Genomic DNA, 18,859 nt, shown 5'->3' with positions numbered 1-18,859 from the left:
TTTTTCAAATATAATTTGTTCTGACGAAAGAAAAGTGAATTAAAACTATTTTCAGCAAATGCATGGACTTCTGGAAAAGACTAGTTATGTTCTTACCATATGGAGGTTTAGCAACTCTTGGAGTTGAAGGTTCACTTGGTGGACCTACTCCTGCTTTGTTTTCAGCAGACACTCTAAATTCATACTCTGTGCCTTCTTTGAGGTCTGTCACCTTGAAGGTACTATCTGATACTTTCTGGTTGATCTTCTTCCAACTGCTGTAAGTGTCTCTCTTTTCAATGACATAGTTCTTAATCTCTGCACCACCATCATCTTCAGGTGGAGACCATGTTAAGTTCATCCAGGTGCGGTCAGCTGATGTAACAGATGGTGTGCCAGGTGGTCCTGGAACATCTGTATTATGAGAGATAATATGCAAATTATGGAAACTATCAAGTGATGTGACAGATGGTGTGTCAGGTGGTCCAGGAACATTTTTATTTTAAGAGATGATATGGAAATTCCCATAACATATCTTTAAGGGGTTGCATTATTTATGGTGAAGTTGGAGTGACACTTTAACTAAACACTGCCCTCTAGTGGTATGCTTTAAAACACAGACGTTTTATTAAACAGCTCCCTCTGATGTTGAAATGTAACAGTAGTATACCAAAACAATAGTTGCTATAAAGCGACCATACATTTCTGTCTTTAACTACCCGATGGTAACTCCCTAACTTCAGACAAAAAAATGCAATTATTGTACAGTCAGTCCTGCACTGTTCAACATTTATGTTTCAACTGGGGGAGTCAAGAGGCCAAAATTTAGACCTTAGGTTGATTTGTGTACATGTATTTAACTTACCATAGGGTGGTTTGGCTACCCTTGGATCTGATGGTTCACTAGGTTTGCCAACACCAGCATTATTTTCAGCGGAGACTCTGAACTCATATTCATTTCCTTCAATGAGATCTATGACTGTAAATGTTAATTTGGTGACTTTCTCTCTGGTTGCCTTCATCCATTTCATACTGGTGACTTCCTTCCTCTCAATTATGTATCCAGTTATTGGAGAACCACCGTCAGATTTAGGTGGGGTCCACTTCAGTGTCATCTTTGTAGCATCAACATCAGAAATATCTGGTTTACCAGGTGCTCCTGGTACATCTGGTGAAATAACAAAGTCAAGTTTTTAGTAACCCTTCTGTAGATGAATTACAGATAAATACACTGCTGTCATTAACTAAGACAGACATAAACTAACCTTACCTAATAGAAGGAACCAAGACAGAGCTTACCTAAGACAGACATAAACTAACACTATTCTTTTGGCATGTGGTAGGTTTCACACATGGTTTATAGTGGTGCCTTGATGATTCAACTCGTATACCCATAATGTAATCAAAATAATGTAAACATGTGAAGTCATATAAAACACACAAAGAAAATCTACACTAACAAAATACTGTACAGGTTTTCCTCCTCCCTATTCCTGAACCATTCTACCATAGGTATACACTTATACATCCTATCAATGTCCTATGATACTATAAAATTAATGTCAACATTTCATAATTCTAGTAATAGTGTACCTCTATAACCTACTTTAACATGCCACTGATGAACATCAACTTCTTGTCATGCATAAAATTTTATGCTCCCCTAACTTTATGGTGACTAGTTAGAAAAATGTTATGATTGTTATTTTTATGATGCAACTAGGTGTTAAAATTCTACTTCAGGTAAAGAAAATTCAAATGAAGAAAACAATCTCACTTACCATAAGGTAGTTTGCAAACTTTGGGTTCTGATGGCTCACTTGGTTTACTTTCTCCTGCTTTGTTAACAGCAATGATATGGAATTGGTAGGTGTTACCTTCTACTAGATCAGGGACAAGATATGTGAGCTCGGTAACTAACATCTTGTTAGACCGAATCCATCTATTTCTGTGTGTATCCATGTATTCAATGATGTAACCAGTAATGGGAGAACCACCGTCATCTTCAGGTATAGCCCAGGTCACTGACATCTCAGTTCTGCTGATGTTAGTGGGTTTAGGTTTACCTGGTTGACTGGGAGGATCGATTTGCTCTCTAGCTTCAGTGGGTTGAGATGGTGGACTGGGATTACCAAAGCCTGCTTTGTTTTCTGCAGAGATACGGAACTCGTATTTGGTTCCTTCGATCAGATCTGTCACAGTGTAAGAGGTCTCTGTCACTTCTTTGGTTACCGTCATCCAGGTACCAAACAGTTCTCTCTTCTCAACCTTGTAGTTTGTAACTGGAGAACCACCATCATGTTCAGGTGGTGTCCATGTTAGTTTCATTTGAATTGCAGTAATGTCAGACACTACTGGTTTGCTAGGTGGACCAGGTACAACTGTTGAAAAACAAAATATTGCCATTTTTAATTACGATTATGGACATCCCTATCATTTTGATTACAAATATGTATCTTACAAATTTTGGATAAAATGAATCAGATATACTCTAGACGTGAGTGTACATAATTCTAAAGATGTTTTTGATGAAAAGGGGACCTGTAACTCAGGAAAACCAGTTTGGCTGTGGAGGCACTATACATGTCACTAGCCAGAAATATGACCACCTATCTTTACAATTGCCATGCTAAATGCTTAAAGTTCAGATCTGGGATAAGACAAAATTCTTATAAGATTAATATATACCCATAGGTACACATCTGCGTCAACTCAATATTTAGAGAATTTCTAGATGGAAAAGTGGACCCATGTTAAGGGCTTTTTTGTAAAAAATGACTTTTGCATGTCTTTCTATGAACGTTTCCCCTTCCCTGGGTATAGGAGTTTAAACAAGTGATACTTACCATATGGCGGTTTAGCGACAACCGGATTGGATGGTTGACTGGGTTCAGATGGTCCAGCCTTATTCTCTGCTTTAATACGGAACTGATACTCTGTACCTTCCATTAGTCCAGTAACAGAGTACGTCAACTCAAGGATCGTTTCTCTGGTTATTCTGTTCCATTTGGTAGAATAGGTATCTTTGCATTCAATTATGTAGTTGGTGATAGCATTACCACCGTCTGAGACTGGTGGTAACCAGGTCAATGTCATTGAAGTAGCCATTACGTCGGACACATCAGGTTTACCAGGTGGTTCAGGGATATCTATGGTGACGGTATGGTTCAACATGGTCATCTTCTTGTTCACAGTGTATGTAGCACACTTACTTACCGTTAACCATGCGTCAATCACTACATGCAGTTTTGTAGTAACAATACAGTTATTTGATTGACTTAGTACTCACTCAGTTATTTGATAACAGATTATCCAACTGAGCACAAACAACAATCAATTGTTGCATTTTGTTGAGTAGCCGATGTAAATTAATTCATTTATCGATTAGTTTACAAAATAAAAATTTTGTGTAAAACTTGCATCAAAGAATAAATAGCAGACTCATACATTTATGATTATTGAATACACACTTTGTAAGAACACTTAGTTTGTGTACTTAAATACGCTTCAAAATCACTCTGTCACACATAGTTAAGTCAATTCCATACAAGCTGACAAATTCTTAACTTTCATTCAACATCACAACATTGTTATATAACGAAAACATTTTTTTGAAACAAAAAAAAAGAAGCTTTTTATGGTAGTACATCACAGCATGTTATTTTATCAGGCCTTTGATTAAAGATACGATAACCATGCGTTCATGTTTAGATGTTATATGAACAATTGCTCCAACATTTTCACTTACCATATGGAGGCTTAGCTTTAGTTGGTTCTGATGGTTTACTTGGGGCTCCAACTCCTGCATCGTTTTCAGCGCTGACTCTGAACTCATAGGTGGTACCTTCGGTTAGGTTATCCACTGTAGCATTGGTATCCTTGAAGGCAGCCTTGTTGACTTTAGTCCATCTATCTCTGGTGACATCTCTTCTTTCAATGTAATATCCAGTAATTGGAGATCCACCATCGCTATCAGGTGCAGTCCATGTGAGGTGCATTGTTGTTGCTGTCACATCACTGATTACAGGACGACTTGGTGCATCTGGTACATCTGTAAGATGGTAATAGTTAATCACACAGATATTAATGCAAATTAAGTGGATTGTGGGTGAGGATGGAATTGGATGTCCTTATACATGAAAACTTTTGTGTGACAAAGAGTAAAACATTTTGTCACATCAGTGCAGTAAGGTCGTATTAGCTGTGCAATTGTATATTCATATACGACCTTACTGCACTGATGTGATGATCTATACAAATTTGTCATAGCTCTTATGGTTTCTCAAGAAATAAACTGTAAGGAATTTGATACAACTAGTACACAATTATATAAGTGGGGTAGGAGTAGGATTTCTGGAACATCTACAAGAATACAAAGAGTAAGCTATCTGTACAATGTTGTTGTTTCTAGAAATACATACCATAAGGTGGTTTAGCCAAAGTTGGTGGGGTAGGTTCACTTGGTGGACCAGTACCAGCTTTGTTGTTAGCAGAAACACGGAACTGATACTCATTTCCTTCGGTAAGGTTATTAACCTTCAAAGTCAAGTCTGATATTGGTTTCTCATTGACCTTCATCCAGCGAGTACTGAATTTCTCCTTTCGTTCCACAAGATAGCCAATGATTGGAGAACCTCCGTCAGTTTCAGGGACAGTCCAAGTCAATGTCATGACTGTCCTGTCCACGTCACTGATAACAGGTGTACCAGGTGGTCCAGGAACATCTGGGGAAACAAACCAATGAGGAGCCAGAATGTTAAGCAATTCCGTTTGATAAATACAAATATTGTAACAATGCCTGTCTGCACATCTAGACTGTATTTAGCAATAGAGTACTTTGATGCCCAATAAATTTCATATCATATTCTCTCCCACAAAAACTCATTATTACAAATTTGTTGTTGTTGCCATAACTTTGACAATGTCAAATTTCCTTAAAACAAACAAGCATAAAAATTTCAAACTTTCAAGCAGATTTTCTGTATACTTGTACTTGTGACCAAAACAGTTAAAAATTGAATATAAATTCATATAGAAAATGTACAAAGGATGATATATTAATGTAAAACTTGAATTCTGATCTTTATTTTGATTGACTTGGACTGGTTTAAAAGTTACTTGTAAAAAATTTGTATATTTCTGTTTCACTTTTGTTTCACTTTTGTTGCAGTTTTACATAAATGAAAAAAAATCCTGTTTCCATACCATATGGTGGTTTGGCAACTCTTGGATCAGATGGAGGACTAGCAGGTCCTACACCAGCTTTGTTTTCACCACTAACACGGAACTCATATTGATTGCCTTCAATCAGATCCACAACCATAAATTCAGTTTCTGACACTCTGATGTCTTTGTTGACTTTAACCCATCTAGTTGCTGTCACTTCTTTCCTCTCAATCACATAGTTGAAAATAGGACTGCCGCCATCACTTGGTGGTGGTGTCCATGTCAATTTCATGGTTGTTTTCTCAATGTTCTCAACATCTGGTTTGCCAGGTGCTTCAGGTACATCTGAAGAGAAGAAGAAAAGTCTAATTAGTACCAAATCAAAATATCTCTGATTCTCCCCCTTGTATAATCCAAGGAACGTCTGACTCAGTGTTTTGTACGATGTGTAGTCAAATTCACATGAAAAGTAATTGTAGTCGGTGGCACTTTTAACCACATAAAATGCATGCAGGAACTTGAGAGTATTAATACACCTGTTAATATACACCATTATGCAGTCATAATCTGTATACCTGCAAGAGAAAACTGAGACGGTCGATACTTCTACATGTCAATAAACGCAAATGCATAATGACATATGGTGGGACCATGCACTGATAAACAGTGGTTTAGTACAAAGGTAATCTGAATGCCTTGGTTTTCTTACCGACCTTTTAACTTACCTGCAGACAATTTACGGTCCAGATACACATGCAAAATTACCCAGTCATGCAAGTATAGTACAGCTTTGGATAATATATATTTGATATCGTAAGTAAGTTTTGATGAGTCAAGTATGATAACACTAAATCTAGCTATTCAGGGAGTGTGGAAGTCTCATATCGGGACCCTTGGTAAACACCAAGTAAGTCTATGAGTCCCAGCAGATATCCACACTGATATTAGCATGCAAATCCAATGTGATGGAATCCATGCATACTCAACAACATACAGAAAGCATGCAAGTTTCACATGCCAATTATATAGTTTCTCACCATATGGTGGTTTAGCCACACGTGGTTCTGAAGGCTTGCTATATTTGCCTTGACCAGCCTTATTTTCAGCTGCCACTTTAAAGATGTATTCGTTTCCTTCAATTAAGTCTGTCAGTTGGTATGTGAGTTCTTTGACCAGAGTCCTATTGGCTCTTATCCATCTGTCTCTGTTTGTGTCACATTTCTCAATGACATAGCCAAGGATCTCACTTCCTCCGTCGCTTTCTGGGACAGTCCAGGTGATAGTCATTTCTGTACTGTCACATGCTGTAACTATTGGCTTGCCAGGAGCTGATGGTGGGTCTTCAGAGAAAGATGAAAGGAATGAATGAAGTATATGACAGAGACAGGGGAGCAAAGATGGGTACGCAGTGCAAAATGTCTTTTTGATGGAACCATCTTAAACTTTGATGCTTTCTCCTTCATTGTGACTAGGTCAGTCATGTAAGGGACAGTAAAAAGAACAGGTCAAAATCAAAGAAGAGGTTACTGTCATAGCAATGATGAAGATAAGAGCAGTAGGCAAGTAACAAAATAATAGATGTGATGTATCCATCAATCCATCCATCAGGGAGTGTTGTCTTATCCATCTCATGAAATGTGGGATCCATTTAATGGAAATAAGGTTTATATTTTAAGAAGTATATGTAATCAAAGGTAAAGATACCAGCAATAGAGACACTAGCAGCATAACGAAATTGTGGGTTTCACTAGTAACTATCCTGGTGAACAGTATTACGTCATCCCATTATCAATGACAGGACAAGTCTGTCTACTGGGCAGGATGTGAAGGAGAAGCAAACAAGAGAAGTAAAGTGGTGTAATGTTTGTAGGTTTGTAATTAATTCAATCCAACAACTTAGTATAGTAGCGTCTCCTCATTATCAATGGCAGGGTCCTTGTTGTGATATGATGAATAGATTGAGAATGATGCATGGAAGCAGAGCGATGTAGAACTTACCATATGGTGGTTTAGCAATCTTAGGATCTGATGGTTCACTAGGTGGGCCTACACCAGCTTTGTTCTCTGCAGCTACTCTGAAAACATACTCTAACCCCTCTTTGAGATCAGTAACAGTGTGTGTTGTGTTGACAACAGACTCCTTGGTGGCTCTGATCCATCTTGTGGCTGAGCGTTCTTTCTTTTCAATGACATAGTTTGTGATTTCAGCACCTCCGTCTGACTCTGGTTTTGTCCAAGTTAGAGTCATCTGAGTGCTATCAATGTCTGAGATATCTGGTTTGCCAGGTGCAGAAGGTAGATCTGAAGTGATGGGAAGATTGCATTGGCAGAAATGAAGACAACAATACAAAGAGCCAAGAGGGTCATGTACACAGAATGACAAGTATAGAAGCATTATCACAGAATTTGCAGCTTTTATGAAATGTATATATACATGAAAGACTCAGAAAAAACATGTAACAAGTAGCTGATGCATTTGTGTATGGCTTGCTTTGAAAGTAATGACAATAAGCAAAATGAAAGATGGAAGTAACCAAAACTGGTAACAAGAAGGGTGAGAAAATAGTTTTGATGCTGACAAAATGAACTTTGGCAAAATAGAATTTGCCATTGTAACTAAAAAATGTTGTTCTATGTGTATGATTTGAAACACATATCCATGTGTACGAAATAGGTCCAATGGCCACCAATGTGAGTGTTACTTACCATATGGTGGTTTGGCTACCGTTGGATCAGATGGTAGACTTGGATTGCCAACACCAGCTAAATTGACTGCAGACACACGGAACTGGTAAGTGGAACCTTCAATCAGTTCTGTGATGGTGAACTTCAGTTCAGACACCTCTGTATTCACTTTCATCCATCGACCTCCTTCCTTCTGTTTCTCAATGACATAGCCAGTGATATCACTACCACCATCATCTGCTGGTGGTTTCCATTCAATGGTGATTTCAGTTGCATCAACATGAACAGCATCTGGTTTATCTGGTGCGCCTGGGGGATCTTTACAGGATTGAAGTAGCAATGGACACGTTCAGATTTTGTTGTTCTTTTAGTTTTGTTTTGTTTTACCAAATTATGACCTCAGCATGCATACATATAATCATCACATGCATAAATTTTCTTTGATCATTTGACTTTACCTTACCATACCATCATGCAGTATGTACAAAAGTAGGGTACAGCGCATGGCTTTCCCAACAAGATCGGTGGACAGACATCTCAATAACATGCAGGCAAACCCACATGAACATGTAGTGAACATTGCACTTGTACCGTGGCACATTATGTTTAATGTTCACATGAAGAGTCACATGAACAAGAAACTCTCGTTATATTTTGTCGGGCAGCTAAACATTTTTCTTTTTCTTCAGCCTGTTGTTTGTACCATGCATGTAGCATGCATAGAATACTGCTACTTAGAGAGATGTCATCACCAAGATTAATACTAAAAATGTGTGAGAACCAAGACAAGAACAATCAAAAGTATCATTTAGTCTTCATGCTTAAGATGGACCTATAGACTCACCAAATGGCAACTTAGCTATGGCCCTATCAGAGGGCTGACTTGGTGGACCAACACCAGCTTTATTCTCAGCACTGACTCTGAATTCATACTCATTGCCTTCAATGAGATCAACCACAGTGTAGGTTGTATCAGTGACTTCTTCTTTGTTTGCCTTTGTCCATCTATCTCTTGCAGTGTCACGTTTCTCAATGACATATCCAGTGATTGGTGCACCTCCATCGGATTCAGGTGGTGACCACAGGATGGAAATCTGAGTGGGCATGGTTCCTGTGATGTCAGGTTTACCAGGTGGACCTGGTACATCTGGTGTAGTGAGGAGATGAAATTTGATTGGTGAAAAAGTGATGAAAGGTTTACCAGGTGTACCTGGTACATCTGGTGTATTGAGGAGATCAAAGTTGATTGGTAAAACATTGAAAATGATGTATGCTTTACCTAGTTTAGATATGAGGTATATCTGGTGTAGTGACAAGATGAAAGTAATAGATTATCTGTTGGAGATTATGACAGATATGTCTGTGTATGATTTCAAAATATGAACAGCAAGCAAATAATCAGATAATAGTGATGATAGTTAGAGAATAATTTCTCTTTTGTGTGTGATTTCCAAGTCTAGATAAAGACAACAGAGATACCAAATCAAATCTAGCTACAGTGTTGGTGAGAAACCCAACAAGACCTGTGTATAGTAGTGGTGTTGGAGCATTCAGGTAATTTGTTCTCAGCACCATTATATAGAACAGCTGCCTCTTTTTCCATCTTCTTGGAAGGAAACAATGAAGGATGCAATGATATTTGTTGTATATAGACTATACTAACCATATGGTGGCTTGGCTTTGGTAGTATCTGATGGTTCACTAAATGGTCCAAGACCAGCCTTGTTTTCAGCCGCAACTCTAAACTGATACTCATTGCCTTCAGACAGTTCAGTGACAGTGAAAGTAGTCTCAGTGATAGTGTCTTTATTAGATTTGACCCAACGTTTTCTGCTGATATCACAACGTTCAACCACATAGCCAGTGATTGGTGAACCACCATCACTTTCTGGTGGTGTCCATGTGATGGTAATTTCTGTGCTATCAACAGCTGTGATACTGGGTTTGCCAGGAGCACTTGGTGGATCTGGTGAACCAAAGTGTGAGGAGTGAGGATGTGGTGACAAGAAGCTGATTCATACAAAATGCAAGAATGTGGTTGATGTATACTAAAACATACCCATGTAATGAAACTATTCGTAAGTTTGATATGCAAAGTGAATTACAAATACTCAATGACATGCTATGAATAATGAAGTTGTCTTTTTGAATGTAATTCTAGCAATGTCTGTAGTCATTGTAACCTTCTGAACAAGGAATTGACATATTAATACCATTGGATAAGCAACTGGTGCACTAATACCATAAAAGATGTGCTCTAACTTAAAGATGATTATTGTCATCTTAAAACTGTGCAAGTGATGAAAAAGGCTGCCAAGAGATGTGTGTGGTATGTTGCAATGACAGTTCTCAATTTTGGTGATTTTGCAAGTTTTGGTTCTGATGTTTCCATTGCAATATCAATGATGTTGACACAAATACTTACCATAGGGTGATTTAGCAAGTTTTGGTTCTGATGGTGCACTTGGTTGACCATAGCCTGCTTTGTTTTGGGCAGTTATTCTAAACTCATATGTTGAGCCTTTAGTGAGAGACTTCACAGTGTATGTCAGTTCAGTTATACCTTCATCAACAACCTTCCATTTCTTGGAAGTTGTATCCTTAAATTCAACCATGTAATCAGTAATCTCTGCCCCACCGTCATCTTCAGGTGGAGTCCATGTAAGATTCATGGTAGTCTCGGTGATGTCTGAGACTATAGGAGTGCCAGGTGGTCCTGGTACATCTGTGTTATCAAGGAGTACATAATATTGCAGGTCATTCTAACATTACATTACACTTACCTCATATAGACATGCACAACATCATGCACTATGGATGCAGTAAAACTGTCCAGTTAATTTCAAGTTGTTTCATTTCTGATTTCAATTTTATCTGTCATGTATGATATCATACCTACATTTGTATCTACATGGACATTTACATTATATCTTACAGACATGCATAACATCATGCACTGTAGAATGCTGTATCTATAGATAAGTTTAATTCTCAGTTGTTTATTTTCTAACTTCAATGAATTATTGAATTAACTTCTCTGAATGAAATGATCACAATTAGGTTTCCTACTATATTACATGTATGTCTGATCAACTCAAAAACATGAAAAACAAGCCTGAACTTATACTGATCTGTTGATGCTTGGTTTTAATATTTTGGATTTTTGCATTCCTAGAATTTGAACCCATTCACTTTGCAGGTTCATAACCATGCAATATAAATACTACAGTTAGTAGTATCTTTTACGACAAAAATATTTGCAGTGAGTTATACTTTTTGTAAAAATTCTGTTTCCTGAGTTTTGGAGTGTTAGGATAAGTAACAACATGCATAATAGATTATGAACTAAATCCTGCATGCTGAGACTTACCATAAGGTGGTTTAGCTTTACGCATGTCTGATGGTTCACTAGGTGGACCAACACCAGCATTATTTTGGGCACTGATTTGGAACTGGTATTCCGTTCCTTCTACTAAATCAGTCACTTTGTACGTGGTCTCAAGAATGATATCTTTAGTGACCTTGATCCATCTGGTACTATAGTTATCTCTCCTCTCAATGATGTAGGATGTGATAGGAGAACCACCATCTGTTTCTGGTGGTGTCCAGGTCAAGGTCATTTCTGTGGCATCAACGTCACTTATAGATGGTTTACCAGGTGCTGATGGTGGATCTAAGTTTAGGTAATCAAACAGACTCTAACTCAACTAAACCGTAATCTTATATTTTTCATGTTAAACAGAAACCAACTGTTGATTAGTTTAGAAGCTTACTAGTTGTACACATACAGGGAGCTATTCATGCAGCAAACTTTGCCTGCCTTACTATTAGTCAAATTTCATATGGTGTCATGCAAAGTTCAGTTTTGTGTGTCTTGAGAATCTTGCATAACTTTTCATGCAAAATTGTGCCTAAATTACACATTTCATAACATGTTTTCTATGCAGTGTCTTATACCTAACTTACCAGTTTTATTTTAGTCATTCTTCACACACATACTTACCAATTTTATTAGTTGTTTTTTGTGCATCATCTTACCAAACTTACCAGTATTAATAGTTGAGTCTCATGCAGCAACTTGCCCTACTTACCAATCATATTAGTTGTGTTGCACACAATATCTTACCAAACTTACCACTTTCAATAGTTGAGTTTCATGCCATATCTTGCCTAAACTTCACTCACCAATTACTTATTGCATGCATTGTCTATGACAGCTATTGTACATATACTGTTGTTAGACAATGGGCATACAGTGCATGTTTATAGAACTGTTGAAAACCTAAACTTCAAATGTTTAGATAACCAACATAAAAGATTACTTCTGATTCTTGCTCATGTCAGTAGCGCAGGAGAAACCACACGTTAGTAAAAAAGTTTAATGTTGTGTGACTCGCCAAAGTAATACAAATCAATAACAAATCAAGAGAGTACACTTGTAGAGAACCAGTCTACAGTACACAGATTGTCTGCGAGATCTATAATATTCATCCCCGCTGTCAGAATCATGGTTAAGCATGGTTTGGAACATGATAAGACCATGGTTGGACCATGTTGTAAACATGACATCCACATGATTGGCAGTGCTGGGGAAATAGACCATGGTAATCAACCATGGTTGGGACAGGCCAATGACGTGCAACAGGGATTGGCTGGGACAGGCAAATAACACCATCAGGATTGGTTGGGATGGGCCAACGGTGTCATCTGGATTGGTTGGGACAGGCTGATGGTGCCATATGGATTGGTTGGGAAGGACCATCAGCACCATCCAGATCATGGTTTGACCATTGTAAGAGTTCTATAGGAATATCACATCCTTCATAATTTTTACAGGTAAGGGAGTTTAGAATGATGGAGATTTTAACTCAATGATCCCTATGAGATTTGTTCATATAGGAATCCTACCAGACACTTTGAAGAGATTTATTATTTTCAAACTTACCATAGGGTAGCTTGGCCATTCTTGGATCTGATGGTTCACTAGCTGGACCCTGTCCTGCCGCATTCTCTGCATACACTCTGAATTGATAAGTATTGCCTTCAACAAGATCTTTGACAGCAAAGGTAGTCTCTGTCACCAATTCCTTGTTACTCTTAACCCATCTACCACGGCTGATATCACATCTTTCAATAAGGTAACCTGTGATAGGGGAGCCTCCATCATTCTCTGGAGGTGTCCATGTCACTTGGATTGTGGTTCGGTCAATGTTCTCTGTTTCTGGTTTACCAGGTGCTTCAGGTACATCTGAAATTATTGAAGAGAGATATATGTTAAAAATTGCTTAAAAATATTTCATTATGACTCATAAAATGTTGATGCTCCTAAACTTTTTAAATAATAGGCTAATAAACACATCTGCAATCATTGGAGATATATTTGTTCATAGTCATACACTATGTTTTCTCGTAAAAAAAACTCTTAAAATGATAGTTAATGTTTACAATTACTGAAAAATCATACACACCACTAAGATCATTAACAAAAGGTACATAAATACTTTGAGTACTAAATTTTGCATAAATATACACACCAGAAATATTGGGAAAATATGTCAAACAAATCAGAAATTGTAGAATGGAGTATATTGAAAGCATAGAAGCTTGGAAACAACATACCATAGGGAGGTTTAGCAATGGTTGGTTCTGATGGTGTACTTGGTTGACTGGGTCCTGCAGCATTCTCAGCATAGATTCTATATACATAGGTACTGCCTTCCACTAGATCAGTGACAGTTAAAGTTAACTCTGTCAATAGTTCTTTGTTTACTCTGATCCATCTCTCTCGTGATGTATCACGTTTTTCAACAAAGTAGCCAAGTACTGGACTGCCACCATCATACTCTGGTGGAGACCAGGTGAGAGTCATCTGGGTGCGGTCAACATCACTAACATCTGGTTTACCAGGTGCCATTGGTACATCTGTAAAATTGTTATCAATATGTAGAAGTGAGATATATAATGCAAAATAGTTTACCAAGTGCCTGGTGGAGATCTGGTGAACGTGAACAGAGTGCATTTAACATTGCTATCAACTAGTTCACCAGGCGCCTGGTGGAAATCTGGTGAACATAAACAGAGTGCAGTCAACATTGCTATCAACTGGTTCACCAGGTGCCATTGGTACATCTGCAAAATTGTCACCAATTGGATTTCTTGTGCCATATTCTGTGTACAGCTACACAAACATGTTTACCCACAGTTGATTTAATAATGTTCAAGGTATACAATATTATGAGTATATTTGTAAGTCGATTTATATCCAAAAGAGTTTCTAAAAATGATTCAGTTGCAGCTAGTGCAGCTTTATCATTGGCAACACAGTTTCTACTTCTTTCATAAAACAACCCACAGAAGTATGATACAGCATAAAACTTACCAAATTGATGTTTAGCAACAACAGGTGCTGTTGTTTCAGTTGGTTCACTTGTACCATGTTTATTGACTGCACTGACTCTGAACAGATATTCATTGCCTTCAATAAGTTTGTTGACTTGGAAGGTAAAGTCTGATGTTGTTCCAGCCTGTGAGAATGATGGTCTCTTCATGTCACGTTTCTCAACAATGTATTCAGTGACTGGGCTACCACCATCATCTTCTGGTGCTTCCCATGTCAATGTGATAGTCTGTGGTGTTATCTCCTTCAACTGTAGATTTGTGGGTGAAGTTGGTTTATCTGAAGAGAGAAAATACAAAAGTTGCTATACATGTATACAATTAAAGGTCTTATCTGTGGTCATTTCCTTTTTCCTGTCTGATCTTTTCCCTGTTTGTAACTAATATTTTAATGTAATTTAAAAGTTTTTAAAATCTTTTTTCATTTCAAAAATGTTTTGACTTTAATACTTCAAGTCTTCGATCACTGTACAACATTTAATTTAAAGGCCCATGTCAGATCAGGATTAAAATTTGTGCAAGAAAAACAGCCATATGGAAAACCCCATACAAAAAGTTGGTCCTCAAGAAAGAACGATCTTATCTAATTGTTACGGCTACACTGATAAGATAGCACTAATGAGAGAACCTGGTATTGAATCCTGGGCCTTTAACTATAGTTGGACTGATGTATGAATTCAACAACAAACTTACCAAGTACATTGACAACAGCAGTGACAGAATCAGTTCCTAGATCATTAGACACTGTCAATGTATATGTAGCCTTATCACTTCTCTTAGCCTTCATGATAGTTAGTACAGTCTTTCCTCTCATTGCTTTGGTAGTATCTACTTTAATACGTTCATCAGTCTCATCAAGGGTGGTACCATCCTTGGTCCATTCAGCATCAGGAGCTGGTGCACCAGTGTAGGTTGCCTCAATGTTAATTTTGGTTCCTGCTTTGACTGTGATTTCGGTATACTTGGGTTCCATAGTAATCTTTGGCTCATCTGCAAAGTTAAAGATTTAGTTAAACATCTTTTGAAATTTACATCACAGCTACATAACTTATAGTTATATCAATCAGGGGTAACATTCACAGTAATATTTGGCTCATCTATTGAAAATGCAAAGATTTAGAAAGTTCAAGGACTCTGGGTTCATCATATCGTTACAAATGAAAATCATTCAAATAAAAATTTTCATTCGAGTAGAAATTTTCCTATGTTACAAATTACTCATCTTTGGAAAATGCCGTCACATTATATCCTAATACCAGGTTTGAGTTTAGTTAATTGCAAGTGATTGCTAAGTATACTTTAGTAAGTCAAATACTGTGAGTACCTCTTAATAAACAGAAAAAAATTACATCCCAAAAACATATAAAAATGTGTGCCCTTTTCACAAAACTGATTCAGTTCCATAATCCCTCTTACCTTCTACAATGAGATCAGCATGACTGACTTCACTCTCAACTCTAAATGAGATTTCAGCATCGTCTTCAAAGACAACCTTTTTGACAATCAGTGTATGTGTCTTGCCAACCTTGGTGATTTCATATCTATCACTGGCTTTGATAACTTCATCATTCTTCAACCATTTCACCACAACTCTTTCTTTGTTCAGTACACAAGTACAACTGACAGTATCATCTGGGCTAGCGATGACTTCTTTCAAACCTTCTAGTATCTCAACAGGTTTTTCTGCAATGATAGCAAAGAAGAGTCATCAATTTGACATCAGTGGGTAAGTACGAATGGATTTCTTTGACTTTAGTAAAACCAAAAGGTGCAACAATTATTTTTTTTTGTAACACATCATTATCATATATCCTTCAGTGATTGGCTTAGATCATATCATGTGGTATGGATTATTGACTGATATTGCCCTCAATTTGCATAGAATGAGTATTATTCATATTCTATTTTCCCTAAGGCACTAGTCATGTAGCACAGGAATCCTATTGTGGAAAGAATATGTGCCTGAGAATGTGATGTGTTATAAAACACACTTTTTTAATATTCATATGATTGTATAAGATTTATTTATTTATTTCTTTATCAATTTATTCAATATTTATTTATTATGTATTTATTTAATTATTAAAGCGGTAGTCCTTTCATCCATGATGCTTCTCTCACAAGGAGATATTTAAAATATACAAAAAACTAGTTGAGATGAAATGTCCCCTCAATCCAATAAGGTGATAGAGAGCTTACGTTTTGGAAATAACCCTTCTATGATCTAACACCTAACATTGTAAAACAGACTATGTCTAACTTTCATACCTTCTACAGTGAGTTTAGCATCACTGGTATAATCTCCTACAACACATGTATACTTGTCATCATCCTCCAGCATAATGTCTTTGACAGTCAGTGTATGACGAAATCCGTCATGGACTATAGAGTATTTGTCACCCTCAGTTATCTCTTCACCATTCTTCAACCATTTCACATTAGATGTGACTTTGTCTAGAGTACACTCAAAGGTAGCTGATTCTGCTTCTTCAATTGCTGTGATGTCCTTCAATGGTTCTGCAAACTCAGGTGCAGCTTCTGTTGGAAGAAACAATCAAATAAAACTCAGAAAATATTCAGAATAATTCATTTTCTGTCCCTGTTCAGATCTCTAGCAATATTCAGCACATGTAAGTGCAGCTCCTGTTTGCAGAACTAACACATTTACTCTCAATTCATTTTTTGTCAATATTCAGATCTCTGACAATATTTATTCATTTATCAATTTTTTTATTTGATATTCATAAAATTTGTATTTTTTATATTCATTTTTTATAGATTTCGGTTTCTGGACCAAAATTAAGTTTTCAAATTCAAAAAAGTCAGAGAAGATTGAAATTTTTAGTTCATTTCATTTTGGCGGGAATTTGCTGTTTACGAATAGGGTGAAAGGCTGAATCAATGACAAACCTTGTACTACTAATTCAGCAGTTGATTGGTGATCTTTTGTAACACAGGTGTAATCAGCCTCATCATCAAAGTTGACATTATGGATGAGTAGTTTCCTGACTTTGCCTTCAGACACGTATTCATATTTGTCACTAGGTTTGATTTCTTCACCATCTTTCTGCCAAGTGACGTTGGCATCCTCAGAGATCTCACATTCAAAGGTAGCTGTCTGTCTCTCAATCACTTCAACTGGTTTCACTGGTACAACAAATTCAACTGGAGGTGCTGTGAATACATAATATGAAAATATATTCATTTGTAAAGCATCAAACTTCCATCCCAGACTTTCTCCTGACTTTCATGAATGGTCCAACTGCAGTACTTTAGCAAACTTAAGTTTTACATTTTCCTCTCTACTGGTTTTTTGTTTTTATAAACAATATGACATGTCTAACTCTTCCTCCTTCACTCAAGACTTATTTAAGATTCCTACATTTTTCTATGAAAAGAATCATTTTAGTCACTGTATGTAGAAGACGATCAGATCCCATTTTCTTGTTGACTTGAGATGTTGATGAACCATGGGCTTTCTTGGTGAAAATATCATTTAAAATCAAGACATACTTTTTGTAAATATAAGATGAAGATAAACACTTGAAATGAATTAACATAAAAACATAAAATTATCATATATTAACATAACATTAACATATGCATAAACATAATATTTGTGTGGATCTGTTGTAAAAAAGTTCAAAGATAAGTTAATGAAGAATTCACGTCCCATTCCCTTCTCCTTTCCTACCAAGTAGTATGTGGTCAGATGTTTATATACAAACTGTTCCTGAATCCACACATCCTATACTACTTACTAAAGATGTAATTTGAATGTGAATGAATTCAAGTTAGGAACCATCACACAATCTTTATAAACGAACATTGTTCGCTTAGGACAGCAATTGCATTGATACCAGATCCCCCTCCCCCTAAATGAACGAAGTTTACATGTTGAACTTGTGTGACATTGTGCAATGGTCCCTTATTAGAGCTACTGTTGAAAAAGTTCAAAATATACTTACGTTCAACAAAGAGACCACCAGTAGTTTTCTCTTTCCCTAGTACACAGGTATAGTCAGCTTCATCATCAGGTTCCACAGCATGGATAACCAGTGCTCGTTTCTTGTCCTCTACAATGTACTCATATCTGATATTGGCTTCCAACTCTTTACCATCTTTAAGCCATGTCACTTCTGCTTTCTCATGTGATACCTCAACCTCTAGTGTTACTGTTTGTCTTTCAATGATTTCTTGGTCTTTCAGTTCTTTGGTGAACTTGGTTGCTGTGTTGGTGAAATGAAGAGAGTGTTCAATATACAATATTTGTTTAGAGATAGTTGTCAATAAAATATAATCGATATTAATAGCAAACAGTTCAGTCAAATGAAAATGTTGTTTGATTGCAATGATACTAAATTTAAATTTTGTTAACACTGGACAAAGCGTCTCTCATACTTCACGTATTTTACAGAGATACAGAAAAGACTCACAGTCAACAAATTCAAGGAGTAACAAATGTCTGTTTATGTCTAAGAACATGTACATAGTATTGTACCATAAAGATGAATGCCAATGCAGGCAATGAAGACATTTTTATAACCTTTAGATTCTGGACAGTCATTTTATGATTTTACATCCCTAATATTATCCACAATTGCCTAGAAATACTAAGTTGAAACTTTCAGTG

The 18,859-nt window shown here is 36.9% G+C and overlaps 1 protein-coding gene across 1 annotated transcript in view; it reads right to left on the bottom strand.

Annotated features, from left to right (window-relative positions):
* The window catches only part of LOC144450678 (titin-like), a 450,019-nt gene that overhangs the window by 173,546 nt on the left and 257,614 nt on the right, over window positions 1-18,859 (bottom strand). Inside the window, exons 141-162 of the mRNA XM_078141331.1 lie at window positions 18,195-18,455; window positions 17,137-17,400; window positions 16,495-16,764; window positions 15,643-15,909; window positions 14,920-15,216; window positions 14,210-14,506; window positions 13,450-13,752; window positions 12,776-13,078; window positions 11,201-11,503; window positions 10,256-10,555; window positions 9,494-9,796; window positions 8,675-8,977; window positions 7,852-8,148; window positions 7,144-7,446; window positions 6,183-6,485; window positions 5,185-5,490; window positions 4,401-4,703; window positions 3,728-4,030; window positions 2,826-3,128; window positions 1,761-2,360; window positions 845-1,147; window positions 97-393 (exon numbers count right to left, since the gene is read on the bottom strand). Coding sequence (XP_077997457.1) covers window positions 97-393; window positions 845-1,147; window positions 1,761-2,360; window positions 2,826-3,128; window positions 3,728-4,030; window positions 4,401-4,703; window positions 5,185-5,490; window positions 6,183-6,485; window positions 7,144-7,446; window positions 7,852-8,148; window positions 8,675-8,977; window positions 9,494-9,796; window positions 10,256-10,555; window positions 11,201-11,503; window positions 12,776-13,078; window positions 13,450-13,752; window positions 14,210-14,506; window positions 14,920-15,216; window positions 15,643-15,909; window positions 16,495-16,764; window positions 17,137-17,400; window positions 18,195-18,455 — 6,789 coding nt within the window. The remainder of the gene's footprint in view (window positions 1-96; window positions 394-844; window positions 1,148-1,760; window positions 2,361-2,825; window positions 3,129-3,727; window positions 4,031-4,400; window positions 4,704-5,184; window positions 5,491-6,182; window positions 6,486-7,143; window positions 7,447-7,851; window positions 8,149-8,674; window positions 8,978-9,493; window positions 9,797-10,255; window positions 10,556-11,200; window positions 11,504-12,775; window positions 13,079-13,449; window positions 13,753-14,209; window positions 14,507-14,919; window positions 15,217-15,642; window positions 15,910-16,494; window positions 16,765-17,136; window positions 17,401-18,194; window positions 18,456-18,859) is intronic.

This window comes from Glandiceps talaboti, chromosome 20 (genome assembly GCF_964340395.1).
Source record: "Glandiceps talaboti chromosome 20, keGlaTala1.1, whole genome shotgun sequence".
In the NCBI taxonomy this organism is placed as follows: Eukaryota; Metazoa; Hemichordata; class Enteropneusta; family Spengelidae; genus Glandiceps; species Glandiceps talaboti.
This window is presented reverse-complemented; position numbering and strand designations above follow the sequence as displayed.